The 23,724-nt window shown below is 41.1% G+C and overlaps 1 protein-coding gene across 1 annotated transcript in view; it reads left to right on the top strand.

Annotated features, from left to right (window-relative positions):
- The window catches only part of trim71 (tripartite motif containing 71, E3 ubiquitin protein ligase), a 66,225-nt gene that overhangs the window by 27,233 nt on the left and 15,268 nt on the right, over positions 1–23,724 (top strand). Inside the window, exon 2 of the mRNA XM_067997657.1 lies at positions 7,760–7,927. Coding sequence (XP_067853758.1) covers positions 7,760–7,927 — 168 coding nt within the window. The remainder of the gene's footprint in view (positions 1–7,759; positions 7,928–23,724) is intronic.

The following is a 23,724-nucleotide window of genomic DNA, read 5'->3' as shown; positions in this document are numbered from 1 at the left end:
ATTTGTTTGCTTAGTTATGTAATTTTTTTTGTGATGTGGTTATAAACCTATACTGAGGCAATTCTTGATTTCTCCAAACTTTAATCACTGTGGCCACACTTCACAATTGGGTAGTGGAGCTGAGTATGTAGATCTGTATACAATAGAGAAGTGTTTTTTTTCCTTTATGCAGTAGGATCCCATAAAGCTTTAAAGATCAGTTTTTGTAAATTGAGGGAAGAGGAAATAGTGACTGAAGTATTGAAAAGTAAAGATTGCTAGTAGGTAGATCAGTATTTGTGCTGCTTTCTTTTTCAAAAATGAATTGAACTAAATTTCCAGGCTACAATTCCTTTTTGTAAATTGAGCGAAGTGTTGAATTGAAGAACTATGGAAAACATTTCCTCTTCCCCTGTCTCCCATTGCAGGAGCAGGACAGCCTGGATTAATGGTGAATGAAATTATCGATATGCTTGTGAAATCGAAGTAGTTGAATTGCCTTAAAAACAAAAACCCATATTTGCCAAAGGAATTTTTCTAATGAGTACGGAACTGAATATTTAGTTTTCCTCTGGCCTAGCTCTTTTTTTAATAGCACACAATTTGGATATGCTGCATCAGTAAGAAATATTGCGTAATTGTGTAATTGCCACGTGCACTAAACCATTGAGTGTATTTATGTGCTATTGAGTCACTAATAAACCAAGTTGTACAGTATTTTTCTATTTGATTGTGTTCCTGTTTGACCCTGGATTTTCAAAAGTGCCTGCCCCTGTAAAATGTTAATGGCAGACAAAATGCATTAGTTACACAATGCATTCAGGGTGTGCATTCTTTCACCAGCCATGGAGTTCTACAAGTAAATGCTGGACAAAGCAGCATTTTGAGCATGTTCAATTTATGGTGGTTATGCAACAGTTCAAGAGCCAGATTTTTGGCAGATATCCCCCCCCCCCCCAGCCAACTACTTCTGCCTCCTAAAGTATAGTATAAATCGAGGACTTCATTGGGTGGAGGGAATGTAAAATAATGAACAATATCTAGTTTTTGAAATTGTTCAATGTTTGAAATGTTGAATCCAATTTGGGAATATGTCACCAAGCTAATTGGCAGTGGTTCTGCATGTGAAACCTGTTTGAAGTTGATATGGGAATTATTGGAAAACTGGATGTGACTATTTTGGCTTGGAAACAAGTGTTAATAGAATCCTTGGATGTTTGCCATAAAGGCTTGCTGACAAGGTACTGTGGTATGTACATGTACAACTATTGACTAGATGAATTAAATTGCTTTAATTTCACTTATACCAAAAGTGGTAATTTTATAGCATTTAAAATGTACATAAATGTAAATGATTTCAGAAAGAAGCACTTGGATAGCCTGCAGCATAGTCTTGATTCGGAAGTCTTTGAAAAATTCTGATGCATACCACATTTGATTTTAAATTATTAAAACATATAGGTGCATGATATTAAACAGGTTAAATCAAATGCATTGTCTGCCACAGTGAAGTTTTGATGTGGAGATGCCGGTGATGGACTGGGGTTGACAATTGTAAACAATTTTACAACACCAAGTTATAGTCCAGCAATTTTATTTTAAATTCACAAGCTTTCGGAGGCTTCCCCCTTCCTCAGGTGAACGATGTGAAATGAAGTCCTCGAAATGAAATCGCATTTATAATTCACAGAACAATGCTTGGTGAGTACAGACAGTTTTTTCAACTGCCCGTTGCCAAGGCAATCAGTGTGCAGACAGACAGGTGTTACCTGCCAGGTCTCACAGAATATACAAATCACCAAAAAAAAAAAAACCAACAAACAAAAAAAAACAGAGATAGAGAGGTAGAAACATAGAAAAGACAGCAACTGACCCGTTATATTAAAAACAGATAACATTTGTTCGCTGGTGGGGTAACGTGTAGCGTGACATGAACCCAAGATCCCGGTTGAGGCCGTCCTCATGGGTGCGGAACTTGGCTATCAATTTCTGCTCGACGATTTTGCGTTACGATTTTACCTAGCTTTCAAGAGAACAGCGTCCACGACACCACACAACCCTGCCACGGTAACCTCTGCAAGACATGCCAGATCATCGACACAGATACCACCATCACACGAGAGGACACCACCCACCAGGTGCATGGTTCATACTCCTGTGACTCGGCCAACGTTGTCTACCTCATACGTTGCAGGAAAGGATGCCCCAGAGCATGGTACATTGGCGAGACCATGCAGACGCTGCGACAACGGATGAACGGACACCGCGCAACAATCGCCAAACAGGAGGGTTCCCTCCCAGTCGGGGAACACTTCAGCAGTCATGGACATTCATCCACCGACCTTCGGGTAAGCGTTCTCCAAGGCGGCCTTCGAGACACACGACAACGCAAAATCGTCGAGCAGAAATTGATAGCCAAGTTCCGCACCCATGAGGACGGCCTCAACCGGGATCTTGGGTTCATGTCACGCTACACGTTACCCCACCAGCGAACAAATGTTATCTGTTTTTAATATAACGGGTCAGTTGCTGTCTTTTCTATGTTTCTACCTCTCTATCTCTGTTTTTTTTTGTTTGTTGGTTTTTTTTTTTTTTGGTGATTTGTATATTCTGTGAGACCTGGCAGGTAACACCTGTCTGTCTGCACACTGATTGCCTTGGCAACGGGCAGTTGAAAAAACTGTCTGTACTCACCAAGCATTGTTCTGTGAATTATAAATGCGATTTCATTTCGAGGACTTCATTTCACATCGTTCACCTGAGGAAGGGGGAAGCCTCCGAAAGCTTGTGAATTTAAAATAAAATTGCTGGACTATAACTTGGTGTTGTAAAATTGTTTACAACAGTGAAGTTTGTACTTTCATCACTCTTAGCTGGTGTGGTCATCTATGCAGATTACTATATCAAATCTGAACAATTTAATGTGACCTAATACCATTTAGAACCTCCAATGTGCCAAGCATGTGACAAAGTGGAGTTATGCAATTTTGAGGCATCCTCTAATTTATTCCTAATCTTGTAGCTTTGAGTAAAGAACATTTAATGTACCTGTGTACGTCTTTGCCAGATCCCTTTCTTTAATTCCTTGAGCTTTGAAGGAATATTGCCCCTTCTCCTTAGTTGTGCTGCTGCAGTGTTAGATTTCAGAAGCATGGCATTCCATTATATTCGTCTTTTTTAAAAAAAATAGAAGCTGGAAAAAAGCTGTGTGTGTTTGTGACCACCAGAGGAGCTATTCACGATCTTAGCATTTTCTTTGTAATGGTCTCAGTGAGGCGTTTAGCATATGCTCCTTTGCTGTACTTCTTTGGGGGAGGGAGTGAAAGGTGATTCTCTTGACCTCTTGCTCATGTTTTTTATTCCTCCCTTCCCCTCCTCCAAGAAGGATCTCAATGGAAATGGGGCCTTTGTTTTGTATGCTAATTCCATACAAATCAGTACTTCACTCAGCCCAGTTAGTGGATAGCCTTGTGTGTCTTGAAAGTGTTTTTTCAAAAGTGAGGTTTCTTCGGACCGTGGGTAAATGGCTGGAATGCCTCTAAAGCTTCGTCTTTTTCATTTGGCTTACTATATATGTTTTAAGTTAATACATGGATGATTTTTGTCAAAATTGGTTTTGTGGGCCAATCCAGGATATAGTGGGCTGTACACCAAGGCAGAAGAGGTGAGAGCTGTGAAAAATTGTTCTGGGGTGGGAGGGGGCAAGGAGGAGAAAGAGGGTATCAGAATTTTAGTTTACGGTTGTTCGGGGGGAAAAAAAGCTTTTTGAACTAATATACTGAGACACACCACCCATCCCCTTTTCACATATCTATGCTTTTCACCTAAAGTTTTAAAAAACTACCTGCTTTCTCCCTTTTTAAAGGCTTTTTTTGTGAGATTCTAGGTTTCAACCCTGGTCTGTGCTGGTTAGTTGATTTTAGGCAGGGTGGCAGTAGTTACACTGGAAATGGTGTAAGAGGGGGAAATTCAAGGTTTCCCTTAACTGAAAAAGGAATGCTGGACACTGGATGAGAGCAAGATCAGGCTTTGTGATGCCTGTGGTCACACAGCCTGCTGATGTAGTCTATACTCCAGTATGAATGACCCTTTTTAGATGAGATACTGAAGATGAATTGGTCCTTTTTTACACCAGCATGAGTTAATGCCCTCAGAAGAGGAGGAGAACAAAGAATCTGTTCAGGGAGCTGCACGATAGTTCGAGAGCCAAAACCTAGTAGTAGGATAGCGATCCTGATTCTTGCTAGGCTAAGATTTGCCTGAGTCTTGTGTTAATGCGGTGGGGAATGACATCCTTTTCTTTTGTTGTCAGTTGGATCTGCTGAATGTCACCAAATCCAGTGTTGTGTGTGACAAAAGGGTTTTTGTCCTGTGTAATATGGGGAAAAATCCATCCATGTCATATGTAATGTTGAAGTAGTTAAAATTAAAGTTGACTTCCCATGCCCAATTCCAAGATGGAGGTCTGGAAACTATTTGGCTACAAGGCCTGCTCTGCTGTTTTAATGTGTAAAGTATCAAATATGCAAAGGCTTTGTTCCAGGTGCTAATGGTTGAAGAATTAACAGAAATGTGATACTTGGGGCGAGATGGGAGCCCTTGTCAAGTCATTCCATGCCAGCGTCCATTGACACTGCTGTGTCAGCCAGTGAGTTGTGCTGTGTCAGCCAGTACTGAACTAAGGAGGTGTGTGTATCTTGTTTTTTTTCTTCAAGGATGGAGGAGAGCAGATAATTTATGGTCAAAACATTAGTATCCTTAATGCAAAACTTGAAATCTGTTTCCTGTATGCATTCCCCCTTTTCTCATCTCATCTTTCTCTTTTCTCTCTTTCCCCCCCCCCCCCCCCCCCCCCCAAAAAAAAAAACATTTCAGGTTAACAGCAGTCAGTATCTGAATGTAAGGACATGTGTTATCAGGACCTTGAAATTTATCTGCAACAAAGTAAATATGTTCAATTTATGTTGCCTGATTAGTTGTGTTCAAATCCATAGGTCATTCTGAAATTCTAAAGTGTCCTGTTCTGGCTGTATCTGGAATACTCTGCAGTTGTGGTCACTGACAGCCATTCAGATTCTAGAAGCATTGCAAAAGAGAGCAGTGAGGCTGGTCCCCAATGTCTGAGGGAAGAGCTACGAGGAACAAAAAGCTTGATAATTCTGTCCAAAGTGACTGGTTATTTGGATATTGTTTTGTGTTTATTTTTTCTGTTGTGCTTAGATACCGTAGAGCAGCAGGATGAGGGTTATGAAGGCAAAGTTGGGTGCCCAATAGCTGAAGTAGGACATGACCAATTAAACAGCTAAATATAATATTCTGGGAGGATGAGCCCAAATGGGTTGAGAGGAGATTTGATAGAGGAATTCAAAACTGTGAAGGGTCTGGACAAAGTAGATAGAGAAATTCTTCCCATTGGCTGAGGGGCCAAGAACCAGAGGATGTAGATTTAAGGAGATTGGCAAAAGAACCAAAGGTGACATGAGAAACTTTTACACAGCGAGTGGTTGTGATCTGGAATGCACCGCCAGAGGGGCTGGTGGGGGTAGATTCAATCGTGGCTTTTAAAAGGGAATTGGATAAGTACTCGAAGGGAAAAAATTTGCAGAGGTACGGGGATAAGGTGGGGGAGTGGGACTAGCTGGATTGCTCTGCAGAGAGCCGGCACAGACTCGACAGGCTGAATGGTCACAGCACAGAAAGAGGCCATTCAGTGATTCTAACTCCGTCTGAATCAATCTTGTGATTTCGTAACATTATTTGTGGACGGAATGTAGAGTTGGGCAGGAGTATGAAACCAATTACCTCCCATTGAAACAAGTTGCATTTTGAAACACGTGAACAATTCTTTTTTTAGTTGGTGACCTGGGGTAAATTGAGCTGCTTTAAATATTGCTCTTCGGCCACTGATTCCCATAGCCCAGGTTTTTCACAGCTCGATGCATGGAAAATACATTTTTAAAGTTAAGACTGGCTGACATTGAGACTTGTTTCATTTTGACTTGGTCTTCACGATTGCTGCCAGTCTTCCTGCTGAGGTAGCAGCACATGTCTGACATGACAGTCATTATATGTGTATACTGATGTTCTCTGGGAATACTACTAGTCTGCACATGTGAATTGGCCAAAATGTTGAGGCCAATCTGCATATGTATGGAATGGTGGGTCCATAAGGTGAAGTCAGTTTACAAGATGATGGGCTGTATGTTTATAGAAACTATTGCTCATTGTGAAAACAGTGAAGAAAGATATGTTGCGAAAACTTGGAACAGACCATGGTGACAAATTAGTTTTAGTGGGGAGGGGTTACGAGTGAAATATGTATTGTTTGAGGAACAAATTTGTGTTCATCTTGGAAGTTGAAGTGTGGCATGCATCGTTTAGTAATGTTCAAATCCTGTGCCTGTGGTCTGAGATTTAAATTTTATCTAGACCCATAATAAATGCCACATTCCCTTTTGCCTTCAGTGTGTTTTTATGCACAGCAAGTATTGCCGTACCATCAACCCAGAGAAAGCGGTTACAGGTGAAAAATGTGCAACCTGTTTAAAATTGTACCAGTAACAGAATCTAGCTGTGTATTACTTATAAAACTTTAAGCTGACAGAACTAAATGAAGTAGGAGTTGCAGCCCCAGCCTATCTGTAATAAATTGGATAGTTGCTTCCAAGCCTTTATTCACAGGATTAGCCACTGTGCACCCCCTAGATAAGCTCTCATATAAATGGATACAAGAGACACCCCGATTGATACGCACCACCTGAATATAATTAACACTAATTGATATAAATCATATGGATACAATTAACACTATCTAATTTGGAATAGTTACACACATTCCTTCATGTGGTACAGGTAGCAACTAAAGTCAATATCTCCAGGTAAATCTGACATCTGTTAATTGCTAAATGAAATTTAATTGGACAGTAGTTTTGGTGTCCCCACCTACTATTTGATTTCTAGGATTTTCACTTTAGTGCAATTTTCTCCTTATTTCCCTTGAAAATCTGTTTGTATATGTCTTGTGTGAAGGCATGAGAGTCATACTTTGACTCTGCTTTATAACTATTGATAACTTCACAAACAATGGGAACAATTCAAGACTTATTTAAACACATTCCTCCTTTCTCATTTGACATATTTAACTGAGGGCTGGAATCTTTGAACCTCATTCTGCTGTGTGCAATGTAGTGGTGGGAAGTGGGTTGATGTCCAAGATTCCCCCCAGACATGGTTTTAGTGACATTTTCTCTAGCACTTTGGCCGGTGCTAAGTGAAGACCATGCACTTTCTCCTAGTGACATGGGGAAACGAGGGACTTATCACTGGATGGTTGTATTCATCCTAGCACCAAGTTCAGAGCAGCGCTAACAGAATCCTGGGAGTAGGTCTGTTCCATGATATCTGCTACATGTGGCCTTGGGAGCTAGAGAGTGAAGGAATATTTGCTCCCAAAGACAGTATTGCACCTATGATTTGCCATGCTATGAAATGAATTTGGAATATTTTAGCTGAACAATCCTATGATTTTGGGAGATAACTGGGACCATGATTGCAATATACAATCTGTAATATTTTTGTTCTGCAGAAACTTCTGCACTTTCTATTTCAGTGGAATTATCTACAGTTTTTACAAGGCACTTTTAGAATTTGAACTCCGATCTCTTGATATTTTGGCCAGAACAAGTTTCATTTTCATTAACAAAATTGGCCTTGACTTCAGATTAAACGGACTCGCTAATTTAAAATGATAATCAACGTTGATGGTTTTCTTCCCTTCTAGGTGATGCGTCTGTACTGTGATACCTGCGCCGTACCGATTTGTCGAGAATGCACAATAAGCCGTCATGTAGGGCACAGCTTTGTCTACCTCCAGGATGCCGTACAGGACTCCAAAGAAATTACCCTACAGTTGTTAGCAGATGCGCAGCAAGGCCGGCAAGCTATTCAGGTTTGTAAATGTGAACTTCCGTTTTAAAAACCCAAGTAAGTCAGGTTATAACTCGCCCATATGCATTGTTCTAATTTCTTGCATCTTTTTGTTCTGTCCTCATTTCAGCCTAACTTCATGATCACGAGACCCCAAATCTTCTCTCTCTGTCTTAGCTTATTACTGTTCCCAGTTTACTCCCTTGTGTTTCCTCCACTTCTGCTTAACGAAAGATCTTTAAAATACTTAGATATATTTCCTCATGCATACGAATTGTAAGTCCCAGTCTGCGTCAAGATTAATATCCTCGTTATTACATCTGAGGCCCCAGCACTGATCTTTATAACTTCCGTAGCACTGCATCTGTTTTATTTGCAGTGGCCTGTACTCCTATACCCACTGCTAACATTTACCCCTTTCGCTCTTCCTGTTGCCTCTATAGAGCCTCTGCCAACTCCCAGTTCCGTGTTCTCAGCAGCACATTAAACTTTTCAGTGCCACGTCACCCCCTTTCTTTCTCTCCTCTTGTAGCACCCATAGCTCTCCAGATTTGTTCCCCACTCATCCTCTTTTAACCAAGTTTCAGTATCTATCACAATATCTATTGGCTTCCTATATCTATATTTCTAACATATCCACTTTATTGATTTTGCTCCTAATATTTGTATAAGTACACCTTGGTTAATTCCTTGCTGTATGTATTGACACAACTTTCCAATAATTCCACACTGTTATCCTCTCACCCCCCCCATCTCTAGCTTAAATCCATACCAACTGTTTTATGCCCCTTTTTGGTTCCTCTCCATTCCTCTTACCAGGTCCTCTTGTGGGTCCCTTTTCCCTTTGCTCCACAATTTACGTGTCTGCCTTCAGATGCCCAGGCCTCATACTCTGGAATTCCCTCCCTAAACCCCTCTGCCTTGCCATTCCCCTTTTAAGATGCTCAAAACACTCTTCAATCAAATTTTTAGTCACCCCTCCTAATATCTCCTCCTTTGGCTCAGCATCCATTTTTTGCCTTCATGAATCACCTTGGAATGTGTTTCTATGTTACAGGCACTATATAAATGCAAGTTGATGGGTGTCCAAAATTGCAAACCACTTGTAGGTTTCTTCAGTGACAGCTTTTGTTATTTTTCAAGGATCCTAATTGTATAACCCAGAATCTCATTTGTCTTTTTAAAATTTTTTCCACCTGCAATGTTCCTTCGCTCCATTGAGAATTTTACTGTTTAGGGTATGGTGTTCTCTCTTCCAAAATGTACCATTTCATATGTTGGGACTGTATTCATCTCACATCTGCCCACTATAATCCTGCATTCTTCAGTTTGCTATGTTCCCTAATTTGGTATTGTCAGCAAATTTATAATTGCTCCATACCCACGTCCAAATTGTTTGTCTTTGGAGAGCATGAGATAGACACGTTTCTGGACATTACCCTAGCTACATCCCACCAATCTAAGACACATCCATTTTACTCAGGGTAAGATAAGGCAGAAAAAGAAAGCCTATGATAGACACCCAGGAACTCAATACTACAAAAGCTTAGAGGAGTATACAAAGTGCAGCGGTGAAGTTAAAAAGGAAATTAGGAAAGCAAAGAGAAGGCATGAAAAAATATTAGCAGGTAAAATCAAAAAAAACCCAAAGATGTTTTATAAATACATTAAGAGCAAGAGGATAACTATTAGAGACCAAAAAGGTAAACTTTGTGTGGAGGTGGAAAATGTGGGTATGGTTCTTATCATATGAATGAATACTTTGTATCTGCCTTCACAAAGGCGAGGGATGATAGAGATTGAAGTTGAGGAGGAGTGTGAAATATTGGATTGGATAAACAGTGAGAGGAAGTATTAAGGGGGTTAGCATTTTTGAAAGTGGATGAATCACCAGGGCTGGATGAAATGTATCCCAGGCTGTTAAAAGAAGCCAGGGAGGAAATAGCAGAGGCTTTAACAATCATTTTCCAAACTTCACTGGATACAGGCATAGTGCCAGAGGATTGGAGGACTGTTGATGTACCATTGTTTAAAAAGGGAGCGAAGGACAGACCGAGTAATTACAGGCCAGTCAGCCTAACTTCGGTGGTGGGCAAATTATTGGAATCAATTCTGAGGGACAGGATAAACTGTCACTTAGAAAGGCACGGACTAATCAAGGACAGTCAGCACAGATTTGTTAAGAGGAGGTAGTGTCTGACTAACTTGATTGAATTTTTCGAGGAGGTGACAAGGAGAATCGATGAGGGTAGCGCAATTGATGTAGTCTACATGGATTTTAGCAAGGCTTTTGTCAAGTTCCCACATGGCAGATTGGTCAAAGAAGTAAAGGCCCATGGGATTCAAGGGAATATTGCAAATTGGATCCAAAATTGGCTCAGTGGCAGGAAGTAAAAGGCAATGGTCGGGTGTTTTTGCGACTGGAAGGCTGTTTCCAGTGGGGTGCCGCAGTGCTCTGTATTAGGTCCTTTGCTTTCTGTGGTATACATTAACGATTTGGACTTAAACGTGGAGGGCATGATTAAGAAATTTGAGTATGACACAAAGATCGACAGTGTGGTTGATGAGAACACAAGAAATAGGAGCAGGAGTAGGCCAATCGGCCCCTCGAGCCTGCTCTGCCATTCAATAAGATCATGGCTGATCTGATCCTAACCTCAAATCTAAATTCATGTCCAATTTCCTGCCCGCTCCCCGTAACCCCTAATTCCCTTTACTTCTAGGAATCTGTCTATTTCTGTTTTAAATTTATTTAATGATGTAGCTTCCACAGCTTCCTGGGGCAGCAAATTCTACAGACCTACTACCCTCTGAGTGAAGAAGTTTCTCCTCATCTCAGTTTTGAAAGAGCAGCCCCTTATTCTAAGATTATGCCCCCTAGTTCTAGTTTCACCCATCCTTGGGAACATCCACCCGATCAAGCCCCTTCACAATCTTATATGTTTCAATAAGATCGCCTCTCATTCTTCTGAACTCCAATGAGTAGAGTCCCAATCTACTCAACCTCTCCTCATATGTCCGCCCCCTCATCCCTGGGATTAACCGAGTGAACCTTCTTTGTACTGCCTCGAGAGCAAGTATGTCTTAAGTATGGAGACCAAAACTGTATGCAGTATTCCAGGTGCGGTCTCACCAATACCTTATATAACTGCAGCAATACCTCCCTGTTTTTATATTCTATCCCCCGAGCAATAAAAGCCAACGTTCTGTTGGCCTTCTTCATCACCTGCTGCACCTGCATACTAACTTTTTGATTTTCTTGCACTAGGACCCCCAGATCCCTTTGTACTGCAGTACTTTCCAGTTTCTTGCCATTAAGATAATAACTTGCGCTCTGATTTTTCCTGCCAAAGTGCGTAACCTCACATTTTCCAATAATGTATTGCATCTGCCAAATCTCCGCCCACTCACCCAGCCTGTCTATATCCCCTTGTAGCTTTTTTTATGTCCTCCTCACTCTTTACTTTCCCTCCCATCTTGTATCATCTGCAAACTTTGATATGTTACACTCGGTCCCCTCCTCCAAATCGTTAATATAGATCGTAAAGAGTTGGGGACCCAGCACCGACCCCTGCGTAACACCACTGGCTACTGGTTGCCAGTCCGAGAATGAACCATTTATCCCAACTCTCTGCTTCCTGTTAGATAACCAATCCTCCACCCATGCCAGAATATTACCCCCAATCCATTTGGGGAGTGCAAATAAGGGAATACACAATAAATGGGAGGATACTGAGAGGTGTAGAGGAAGCAAGGGACCTTGGAGTGCATGTCCACAGATCCCTGAAGGTAGCAGGACAGGTAGATAAGGTGATTAAGAAGACATATTGCGTGCTTTCCTTTATTAGCTGAGGCTGGAACTGTATAAAACACTAAGGCCACAACTTGAGTACTGTGCACAGTTCTGGTGGTCACATTACAGGAAGGATGTAATTGCACTAGAGAGGGTACAGAGGAGATTTACGAGGATGTTGCCAGGACTGGAGAATTTTAGCTATGATGACAGTTTGGATAGGCTGGGGTTGTTTTCCTTGGAACAGAGGTGGCTGAGGGGGTGATATAATTGAGGTGTACAAAATTGAGGGGCCTGGATAGAGTGCATAGGAAGGACCTATTTCCCTTAGCGGAGAGGTCAATAACCAGGGGGCATAGATTTAAAGTGATTGGTAGAAGGATTAGAGCAGAAATTAGGAAATTTTTTTTCACCCAGTGGGTGGTGGGGGTCTGGAACTCTGCCTGGTTGGGGCAGAAACTCTCAACTCATTTTTTTTTAAAAAAGTACCTGGATGTGCACCTGAAGAGCTGTGACCTGCAGGGCTACAGACCAAATGCGGAAAAGTGGGATTGGACTGAGTGGCTCGTTTCTCGGCCGGCGCGGACACGATGGGCCGAATGTCCTCCATCTGTGCCGTAAATGTTCTATGATACTCCTGTTTTCTCTTCAGCCAAACTGACATCTGTGCCTTGATCTTTACAAAAAGTCTCAAGTCATGTTTGATAAATTTGTTACAAAAGTTCGAACATACTATATCCATTTCATTCCATTGTATGTTTAATAACTTTGTTGCCCTCCCAATACAGCACCCAAGGAACTATTGATGTGTGAGCCTGGACAGCGAGTACCAGCAGGATAGCCAGCTTGGGGTATAGAGGGGTAAAGGTGAAAAAAGGAAGAGAATTGCAATGAAGCCTAATTCTGTTCTCTTGTAGCATCCATACATGCACACATCCAGTAGGGGATCGCACAATCGTGTTTGGGAGCGAGAGCCCTGGCCAAAGATTTTTTTTCCCCCCTTAACCCAAAGGATGATGTCGATTATAACACAGCTAGCTGAGATCAGCTAACTGAGCACAGACTAGTGACTGAACCTCGGACCTTTGTTTTGTATGGCTCAGCTATCAATTGTGTTTATCTGCTGAGTCATAGTGGGGGCCTTAAAGATATTAAAAGCCAACATAACTGCCCTGAGTTTTTGGATTCGGGTGACTGCCATAGCAGTAACGTGTCTGTCACGTCTGCTTCCCCCACAACCAAAGGGTTATTAGAAGGGTGTGTGCTTCAGGCAAGTATTCCACAAGGAATGCTTACAAAGATCATCTGTTCATGCTGTGCAGCACTGATTTTCTTATTGTGGTTTCAAAATTAAATTAATGCTGGCACCAGCAGTGTATTTATTTTGGGCTGCTGTTCAGATGTTGCTGGCAAGTACACCCAAATCTTTTATTCTTGCTAGGACATACCTTAGTGTTGGGAAAATAATTTGTGTACACAAAATAAAGTTGACCTGTCTTTAGGGGCGAAGGGGTACTTGTGGTTAAGGTTTTAATGTTGTGTAATTAGGTTTTACTTTCTTTACAGAAATGAGGACATAAATCTTGGCAAGAGAGATAGGGCTGAATGATGTAATTTAAACAAAAACACAACAAACAAATAAACTTTACAAGAAGTTTTTTTTAAACTAACATTCTTATCTCCTTCCCTAAAGCTGACACCCTAAAGATGTCCTGGTCCTTGGGTGTATTCAGCCCTCTGGTACCTTGGAACGTATGAACAGGAGTAGGCCATTCAGCCCCTCGAGCCATGATTCAATTAGATCATGGCTAATTTATATCTTGCCTCCATTTACCTGCCTTGGTTCCATAACCCTGAATACCCTTACCTAACAAAAAAATCTATCAATCTCTGTTCTGCAATTTTCAATTGACCTAGCCTCAACAGCTTTTTGGGGTGGGGGGTGGGTGGTGAGTGTTCTAGATTTCTATTACCCTTGCCTGTATGGTGGGTGCAGGGGTACCATACCTGTGCCTAATTCTGTCTTAAAAAATCTGAGTGCAAAATTTCACCGGGCTCATTGAGTACTGGTCAGAGCATGAGCCGTGACTTTTCTCATGATTGTGCTACTGCTGTTGCAGTTCATGGCACAGACTAGGGACATTCCTTCCTGCATTTACCTATTGAGCTATTGGAGGATTAAGTTTTAGGGCAAATAAACTGTTACCAAAAATGACATAGAATGTACAGCACAGAAACGGCCATTTGGCCCAACAGGTCCATGCCAATGTTTATGCTCCACATGAGCCTCCTCCCACCCTTCTAACCCCACCAACCTATCCTCTCTTCCTTTCTCCCTTGTGTTTATCTAGCTTCCCCATAAATACATCAATGCCAGTCACCTAGACTACTCCTTGTGGTGGCGAGTTCCACGATTATAACCACTCTCTGGATAAAAAAGTTCCTCCTGAATTCCCTATTGGATTTATTAGTGGCTATCTTATATTTTTGGCCCCTAGTCTGGTCTTCCCCTGCAAGTCTTCTCTATGTCCCTATCAAACCCTTTCATAATCTTAAAGACCTTTATCAGGTCACCTCAGTCTTTTCTAGAGAAAAAAACTCCAGCCTGCTTAAACATGGGAACAACACCACCTGCACGTTCCCCTCCAAGTCACATGCCATTTCGACTTTGAAATGTATCGCCGTTCCTTCATCGTCGCTGGGTCAAAATCCTAGAACTCGCTACCTAACAGCACTGTGGGAGAACCTTCACATGGACTACAGCGGTTGAAGAAGACGGCTCACCACCACCTTCTCCAGTGCCTCTACATCCTTTTTATAATATGGAGACCAGAACTGTTCACAGTATTCCCAAGTGTGGCCTAACGAAGGTTCTATATAAGTGTAACATAAGTTCTCTGCTTTTCAATTCTATCCCTCTGCTATTCTATCCCTTTTTTATGGCCTTATTAACTACACTGCTACTTTGATTTGTGTATCTGTACCCCCAGATCCCGCTCCTCAACACCATTTAGACTCTTACTTTCCAAGGAGTATGTGGTTTCCTTATTCTTACATAATGTACCACCTCACACTTATTGATACTGAAGTCCATTTGCAAATTACAAGCCCATTCTGCAAGCTTATTAATGTCTTTCTGTATTTTGTTGCAGCCCTCAGTATTAACTGTACCCCCAATTTGGTGGTGTCTGCAAATTTTGAAATTACACTTCTGATTCCTGAGTCCAAATCGTTTATGTAAATGGTGAATGACAGTGGTCCCTGCATCGATCCTTGTGAAACACCACTGCATTTGCCAGTCTGAGTAACTACCCCTGCTCTTTGTTTTGTCGCCAGCTTGCTATCCATTCTGCTATTTGTCCCCTGACCCCACATGCTCTGACTTTAGCCATGAGTCTACACTGCGGTACCTTATCGAAGGCCTTTTGAAAATCCAAATATATTACATCTACTGCACTACTACCCTTGCTATTACTTCAAAGAATTCAATACGGTTGGTCAAGCATGAACCTTCCCTCTTGAAATCCTTGCTGACTACTTATTTTACGTTTCTAGGTGCTTTTCTATTACATGTTTGAGTAAAGATTCTATTATCTTCCCTACCACCGATGTTAAGATAATTAGTCCGTCGTTCCCTGGACTTGTTCTATCTCCCTTTTTAAATATAAGAATCACTTGGCTGTCTGCCAGTCCTCTGGTACTATTCCCTTTCCTAATGAATTTTTATATATATATATGTAATAGTGCCTCTGCTGTCCCTTCCTTAACTTCTTTTAATAGGCAATCCATCTGGACCAGCGGTTTTATCCTCTCTAAGTTTGATTAGCTTATCAATTATCTCCCCCTTTCTATCTTGCATGCCTTTATATCTTTGATCTCTTCTAATGTTATGCCCACCATGTTTGTCTCTCTGGTAAATACTGAGGCAAAGTAATTATTTAATATTTCTGCCATTTCGCTGTCATTACCTGTGAGTTTATCATCTGTATCCCTTAGTGGACCTATACTTTTCCTTTGTTTGTCTGTAGAATACTTTACTATTTCTCTTTATATCCCTTGATTATTTAATTTCATAGTTTCTCTTTGCCTTCCTAATTGTTTTAACTTCTTTCTGAACATTTTCATATTCCCTTTTGTCATCCTATCTGTTGTCTATGTACTTAGTACTTTCAATTTTGATCTTATTTCTTTATTCATCCACAGTGTTTGCCCACTTAGGTGTTTTGTTTCAGCTTGTTTTTCAGGTATCCAAGGTGAGAGGATGCTGCAGACTATATATATTTAAGCACAGCTGAAAGGGTGCACAGAATGAATCACGAGGGTGGAATTTTCTGTTGGGGGGTGGAATCGGGAAGTTACGCCCAAAATTTTGCCAATGTCAATTTATGCCTAAATTTCCTGCCAATCTCGGCATATGCTGGAGCATAAACAATCGCGGCCCGAGGAAAGTATGAAAATTGAAGTTTCAAGCCATCTAACCATTCATGCACATTAGGTACAGCATGTTTAAGAACATGCAATCAAAGAAGCGTTTCAATTTTGAATGTGACTTATACTGATGCCATAAAAATGTGTTCAAAGAAACAGAAAATACATAGGACTCAGTAAGGATTTAAAAAAGGCTTAAAATCCCAATCAAACACCAGAAAAATGACACTTTTCTGCTGCGCCTAAAATTCTGGTCGTAATTTTTAGACCTGCTTTGAACCAGGGTAATTACAGGAAATTCACGTGTACGGCTCTTTAGACCTGAGGCCGGAACCATTATAATGAGCTGGGATGTGTTCTTACAAATTTTTGCAGTCAGCAGATGGGTAGTAACAAGTCACATGGGTTCTCCTAGCAATAGACTTTTTGGCTTTGTTACTTTCTGCTTGGAGATGCCTGCTCCAGACTCTTGACTCAATTGTTAAAATGGACTAATGACCTTCAGAATGTTCTGGCTTGATTTTTGTCTTGTTGCAAAGAGATTTGAAAAAGAGAATTCAAGTTTAAGTAACATTTGGAAAGATGGGCCGTGCTCAGTGCTTGCACACAAGGCTACAGCAGAGGTGTTAGGGGTTGGTTGGCGCTGGCAGGCTCTGCACAACCTCCTTCAGTGTTGATCACAATGGCTGTTTGTGTTCAGCACTAAGCTACCACTTAGTTCTTCAGCTTTTTAGAGCTGGAACCACCTCCTCCTTCAGGGAGCTTGTGAAATGAGAAGGAATGTCTAGGGTATAATTTCTTTGCTAATCAAAGAAAATTTTAGCTTCAGAAAAGTTTTCTGACTACTCCATTGATGCAATACCCTTGCTTATTCCAGTGCAGTTGCTTGAGGGTGTGCCCTGGTGACTTAAAACTTGCTTGAGAGCCGCAGAGCTCCAAAAAGGCATGCCACAGCCTCTGGAATCTACTTTCCCTACTATTCTGCTGAGAACTTCTTTACAAAGTATACTTCCACTTCTTCCCCCTTCCTCTCTGAAGTTTAGTTTGTGCCCTGATTCATTTATTCAGCGTGCATCTAGTGTGGTACTGAGCCATACCGGTTGCGAAGGTTCCAGGTTCGATCTCTGTTCTGTGCTGAGTAAGTTGCTGACTTTGGATTCGATGTCCTGTGGCCTCTGGATGGGGGAGAATACAATCAGGGTTCTTGCTATTTATTATCCAGTGAACCTTACTGTAAATATTGAGAATGCTGCTTTGGACTTTTTTTAGTAAAAACAAGTGTCTCTGCTTTCATAGTAAGATTGGCTACTTGGGCAAGTTGCATTTGCCCACTCAACTAATGAAACGCTTGGTGCCGTTTTTACGTTGCATCCTTTTTGTTAGCTTGATTGTTTAAGGTGTACATGAGAATGAGGCAGAGCAGAAAGATATGTGCTTGTGTATCATTTTCTAATGGCCTGAATCCACATTTTTTCATTCCTTTTATGTGAAGATGGCAATTTTTGGTCTGTATAATTTTGGTTTTGTATAGTACAATTTATAATGTACATAAAAATTTATATCTTTATATAGCTTCATAGTAAATCTGAAGAGTCCCAATTGGCAATTGCGTACTTTATCAACCTGACCAAATCAATTCCGTTTTGGTGGAATTTAAAATGAGTACTTGAGAAGGTGAACAGCATAATGTGTGTTTTCTTGTCCAAGTGAGTGGTGGCTTAACATTATGGAATAATTCCACTTTCAGGAGCTGACTGAACAACCATGGCTTGATTTCATAAGCAGCTAACCTCATGTTGTATAATCTAGGTTGTACTAATGTGATTTATTTGTGTCACAATTTTAACCATAAGACTGATCCTTAAGTTTTTCATTTTCAAGTCCAGTGGGTTCATTTCTTTGAGTTCAAAAAGATCTGATTTGAAATCTGAAGACCATTTAAACGGAGAGGCTGGATTATATTTACATTCCTTTTACCAAGTGAGCCATGCTCAATATATTGGGCATGATGCCATGTGTATGAGAGGACTATATTTACATGATCCTTGCACTGTAGTGCTGATATATTGGCATTTAGTAAAGCATCTTCCTAAATGCATATTTGAAGATGAAATGTAATTTTAAGCATGTCATAGAACAGAGATGGTCCCTGCCCTCTGTGTTGCATTTTTCCTTCATTGCATTATTGCTGACACTTCTTCCCAACTTGTTGGGATTCTAGTTTGGTTAATCTGACCTGACTTGATGAGTCTCTGTTTTTACATGAATCAGCTGCTGGGGAGAGGAACTGCAAGTACAACAAACTCATTTATTTTCTTAGGGGTGTTTTTCTCCAGTTGGTAGCATGGAAGCAGACTGAGCTTTGGAGAGGAATAGAAAACTGGGAAGCTTGCCAGAATAATGGATCTAGTAAAGGCCCCTAATGAGACGCAAACTTTGTCATAACTACTTGTCTGTAATGAATTTGTCTCTGGCTGTAGTCATGACTGTTTGACTGTTTAGAAAGTTAGTAAATCTGTAACTTAAGTGCCAGTAATTGAAATGGAATATGTTTGACTATTCATTATCAGTTTAGCTGTTTAATATTTTCAGCATCCTCAAATTGTTAATGAAATTCAAAGTAATATATTTGTCTTTTAAAACATACCTGCTGTTTGAATAAATTGTGCTATACTGTGTTCCAAAGGAATGAATGGGAAGTTTTATGTTGGTGAAAAGTGACATTTTCATTGTTCCCTTAATTTACTTTTGCCATATCTTAGAACTGTTTCTGCCCAACACCCCACCCCGACACCATAAGACTAGTGCTTGGCCTAAACTTGGTGTCTAATATCTGCAAATCAGGATGAGCACTGAACCTGATCTGGCCTCTGCATCTGTTTTTCCCCCACTGGTATGCTGCAGTATATCAGTGCCTTGAACAAACTTTGCTGAAATAATGAATTAATTTTCAACTTCCCTTTTCCTGCTGGGGTATGGTTCCTTGAAAGGAATCTGTTTTCCAGTACACCTCTGAAGTGGCTTAATGTATGAGCTGGGACAGAGTGTGTTAAATATTGGGCTATGGGGGTTGTCACAGACAAGCCTGATGTCATCTTCCCTGGTGTCAATAAGTGCATCTCTAGCAAGGCTGCTACATAGTGATCAAAGGCGGTCATGTTTTTGGTTCTTGCACTAGATATTTTCTTGGGTTCAGCCTCAACAGCCATTCCTGTAAGCAGACCTCACACACTCTGACCCAACATGCAGCCTTTTCTGTCCATTATCTGGGTAAATAATAGCAAGACCCAGGGATTGTAACTCAGGGCCCTTACTTTGTACACTGGCTGCTGGAATGTATCATACACTGCCACATGATTCTCCTCTTTGGAAAGTGGAATGAATATACACTTTACCAGACAGAGACTGAACCAACATTAGTTTTATTTACATAAGTAAATGGTATAAAAGTGAATCATGATTTTCTCTGCTCTTAGATGCATAAAATAACATACCACTCACTTTTTTCTCTCTAAACAGAGACTTTAAAACATAAACTCACTACTTGTGCTATGCAACATATCACAGCCTCAGAATTGACCCAACTCTTCTGGTCAGCACATAGCACTCTGGCTGTTGGCTGCAAAGCTGAAGCACTCACTGTAGACTAAACACATGGATAGAATTTCCACAGGGATTTCTTCCAATCTGCCACTGCACCTACAGAAACCACAGAAGCAGTGTAAATGGCCATTCACGTCGGTTCTCCAGGAATTCCGCTGATCTGCGGGAGATCAGGAAATGTTCCATTCCTTGAAATCGATAGAATCATCTGTCCATGAGCTGTCAGTCAGAAGACTGCTGCTGCCAATCAGTGATCGTGTCCCCCTTCTCAAGTCTCAGACACAGCTGTCAATCAAGCCCACTACCCTGGGCCTGATTTTTTTGGTCTTTGCGAGGTTGCATGAGACCACCTCTACAAAATTGTCCACAGAAATATACAAATGGCAATAGATGACTACATCTCATAATTACATCTGATCAACAGCCATCCACAGCACTTCTCATCAGTGTTGAATAGAAAGCCAACCTTTTGACAGTGGTTTGTGATTGCAAATGGCTTATGGTCAGTTTAACAATTAAAATTTTAAAAAGCCCACTGTGCTTGCCTTAGAAACTCATCTTGTGGAGCCCTGCAGCTAGCCTGTCTGAACTTTTCCATTGCAAAGTACCCTGTGACCCAGGGTCTTAGCCCCTTTCATACAGATTCAAGCCATAACGCAGCCAAATCAAAAATGTAATAGTAAAACGGTACATTTTTGTCACGACCCTCTCAACTCTTGGCCTAAAAAAAAGCCAATCATTGTGGAGGTGAGTTTGTAGGGGCCTCATTGTTGCCTTGGCTGACATAGAAAACTCATCATAACGGGATTGAACTGGAACCTCTGGTCTGTATGGTCTTCAGTGCATCTAGCTACAGTCATCAATAATTCCTGCTCTTCAGTTACCTTGCTCACAACAGGACCTGTACAGGATTTGAGAACAAAATGTACCAATGACCTACCACCCCATGGTAAATTGAGTCTTAATTTTAGAAATGGGGGGGGGGGGGTGGTATCTGGCTGTCCTGGTACTTTTATTGTCTGATTTGGGGAGAAAACAAGTCACCTGCTTACCCTCTTTAAGGTATTGTGGGAGGAGAGCTGAAAAACCATTTTGTACTGGGGGCAGAAGAGACTAACACCTTGTAGCAGTAGTTTGAGCAGATAATCAAGCTAGCCTGGGTTAATGTCGTCTTCATAGTGAGCTCTTGCACTGTGAAAGGCTGCATTGCATGAGTAGAAAAACTGATTCTAAAACACAATATGTAACAACGTACGGTTCTTCATGCAAGTAGCTGCTAACACGGACATCACACTAGAAAGAACTGTTTTCTAGTGGCTGGAATGATCTTGAAGTAAAACTTGTGGCTTCATGTTTGTAATGCATACATGGGGACCCCACCCAGGTTTCTCAATACACTTTCTTGTTTTAAACCGGTTCCCACTCCTCCCATGCCTGCTTTAAAGAACTGCTTTCACTTGGCCTGAAAGGGTTAACTAGCTTTATCAGAAACAAAAGCCTAGGCTTCCCTTGGTAAGCAGTCGTTGGGATGATCCTTTATGGTAGGGAATGCCTGAGTCAGCAGTGATACAGCAATTAATTGAAGGGTTTGTGTGGGTGCAGGAATGGAGACAGGTTTTACTGCCAGTAATAGCGTGAGTTGCTTCTGGCCAGTGTGTCAGCAGGAATACATGACTATTGTTAGGGTTGTGTGGGAGACTGCTTGAAAATTGTCTGGTAAGTTTGTACATAATATATTAATAGATGTCAGGATCTCTCCCTCTTCAAAGTTTTTTTTTGTTCTGGGGCTCAACAAAAGGATGCAAACTCCCACCGTTTTCTACTAGGATACTGAAACAAAACAGAATCTGAAAAAAGAGGTGATTGGCCCACTGCCCTCCATTAATTGGAATTATAAACTCCCTGGTTATCTTGCTTCAAGTTTGGAGTGTCCTGGAATTGATCAGAGCGCATTCTTCATTGCTGGGTGGAGAAGATTTTAAATCTTGGCCTGCAATTATTACTCAGTATGGTACTTCATCTCCATCGTTTTGCTCCTGATAAATAGGTTAAGCATTCATATGTGGGATAATTCACTCAAATAATATGGCACTTTACGACACTTTAAAACTTTTAAGAATTTCTATAATGGAAATATAATGTGGTTATTGACAAAGACCCTAGTCCTTATCAAGATCTGATGTACCATATTGACTCGAGTTGAGATTAAAAGTTCTCTTTGAACCCCTGGCCAAAATTAGGATTCAGTGAATGTTGTACTGTCTGAGATATGTAAAATATCAAACTGTAAGATACTTGATGCTTTAGTCTTTGCAAAGGAAGACTTAAAAGTAAAATGAATTTTGAATGATTAGCTGTGATTATCTGCTTAGTCTCCAAGTTGTGGTTTTTGAATTATTTTATGATCACTGCAAGGTGGAATGTTCGTGTTGCAGCATGAGTTGGGCCTCCCACCAGGCTCTGGTTGAAACCACATACTATGGACCGCAGTCCAGACAGTCCTGCTCACACCCTGAGGCAAGACAGATGCCAACAGATATGGTTCCCCTTCCTTGAGTGGCTTGTCAGTGCTAGGCTCTCCCATCACAACTGCTTGCTGAACTACTTCAAAGGAATTGGGGGGGGGGGGGGTGGTGTAGGAGGAGCCAGCCAGCCAGCCAGCTGAGACCAGGTTCCAATGGATCTTTGTGTCTTTCCTCCTAAGTGATTTAACAAGTTTGGTGATCCAGTCCCTTGCTGGGGTCTGTCCTTGAGGCTTCCCTTTGCAAAACTTCTGACTGGTAATTAGCACCGTCCGCCATTTGTGTCCCCTTCCCTGGGCTTCAACTATCTCTACCAGATGTCTGCCTTGTCCTTGCTTTACAGAATAAACATCTGGGTATATCATGTTACCTTACTTTACCTATGTGAACTTACACTGATGATTAGCCTACTTTTGTAAATTACTATCTACTAAAAACAAACTGCTGTAAATGCATAGAATCAATTTTTATTCTCTCAGCACCCACTGTCTCATATGCTGATCTACCCACTGTCCATTTTAAGCTTCGTTATTCTTGCCTCCTGAAGGTGCTAACTCTCTGGGCTACGGATGTTGACCACACTCTGGTACCTCAACCAAGTGGCCATTCAGCTTGTGAGCAGGATAGACCGATTTATAGAGAGCATTCAAGCTTAACTCAATCCTGTCCTTGGCACTTTCCAATAGAAATTACTGGACAGTGATCAGGACGGAGAATCATGCTGACTTTTTTTCCACTCCCTAGCCCAATTCTAGTGGCTCAAGTGGTTCACTGCCTGAGTTGAGCTAACTCGACAGGGAATCAAACCTGAGTGCCTTTACCACAGTTTTCTTAACTCTGGGTTTAATGCTTTTTTTTAAAGAAGAGAATTAGTTTAATTAAAGCAGCTTCTGAACATATCTGAGTTTGATACTGAAGCTGCAAGAAAGACCCATTAATAAAATTTGTACTTCTGAATAGAAGAAAGTAATTCACTTGGGAGAGGACAGAAAAGGACTTTACAAAAGATTACCATGGGGGGGCAAATTAGCATTTTTGAATTCAAATATAAATTTGCAGTGGTTTCCTCCCCTCTCTGCTCTTCCCCTTCCCCATTCTTTACAGAGTGTTTACTTTGGGGTGGTCCAACTTTAGGCAACTAGTAGGGCACTCCCTCGTAGCGACATGTTTCCATGGTATGTCCCTTTTGGGGCTACTGCTATTTTGGATTCATTACATGCCGGCAGTATTAACTATGTAATTCTGCACTCGAATCAGAGCAGTCTTCGCACTGTATGGGCAGCTGTCTTCACTGCAGTTGAAATTCTGGATGTACGATGCTATTTAGTGTACTTGAATAAATTGCATAGGTGCATACTTGAAATATGCAATTAATGACACTACTTATTTTAAATCTTTTAAACTGTTATCCATTGGAGTAATGTTAGGTTTGAGGATAATGCCCTTTTCCCCTGAGCCATGTGCAGTTACTTG

This window comes from Heptranchias perlo, chromosome 16 (genome assembly GCF_035084215.1).
Source record: "Heptranchias perlo isolate sHepPer1 chromosome 16, sHepPer1.hap1, whole genome shotgun sequence".
Classification (NCBI taxonomy): domain Eukaryota; kingdom Metazoa; phylum Chordata; class Chondrichthyes; order Hexanchiformes; family Hexanchidae; genus Heptranchias; species Heptranchias perlo.
This window is presented reverse-complemented; position numbering and strand designations above follow the sequence as displayed.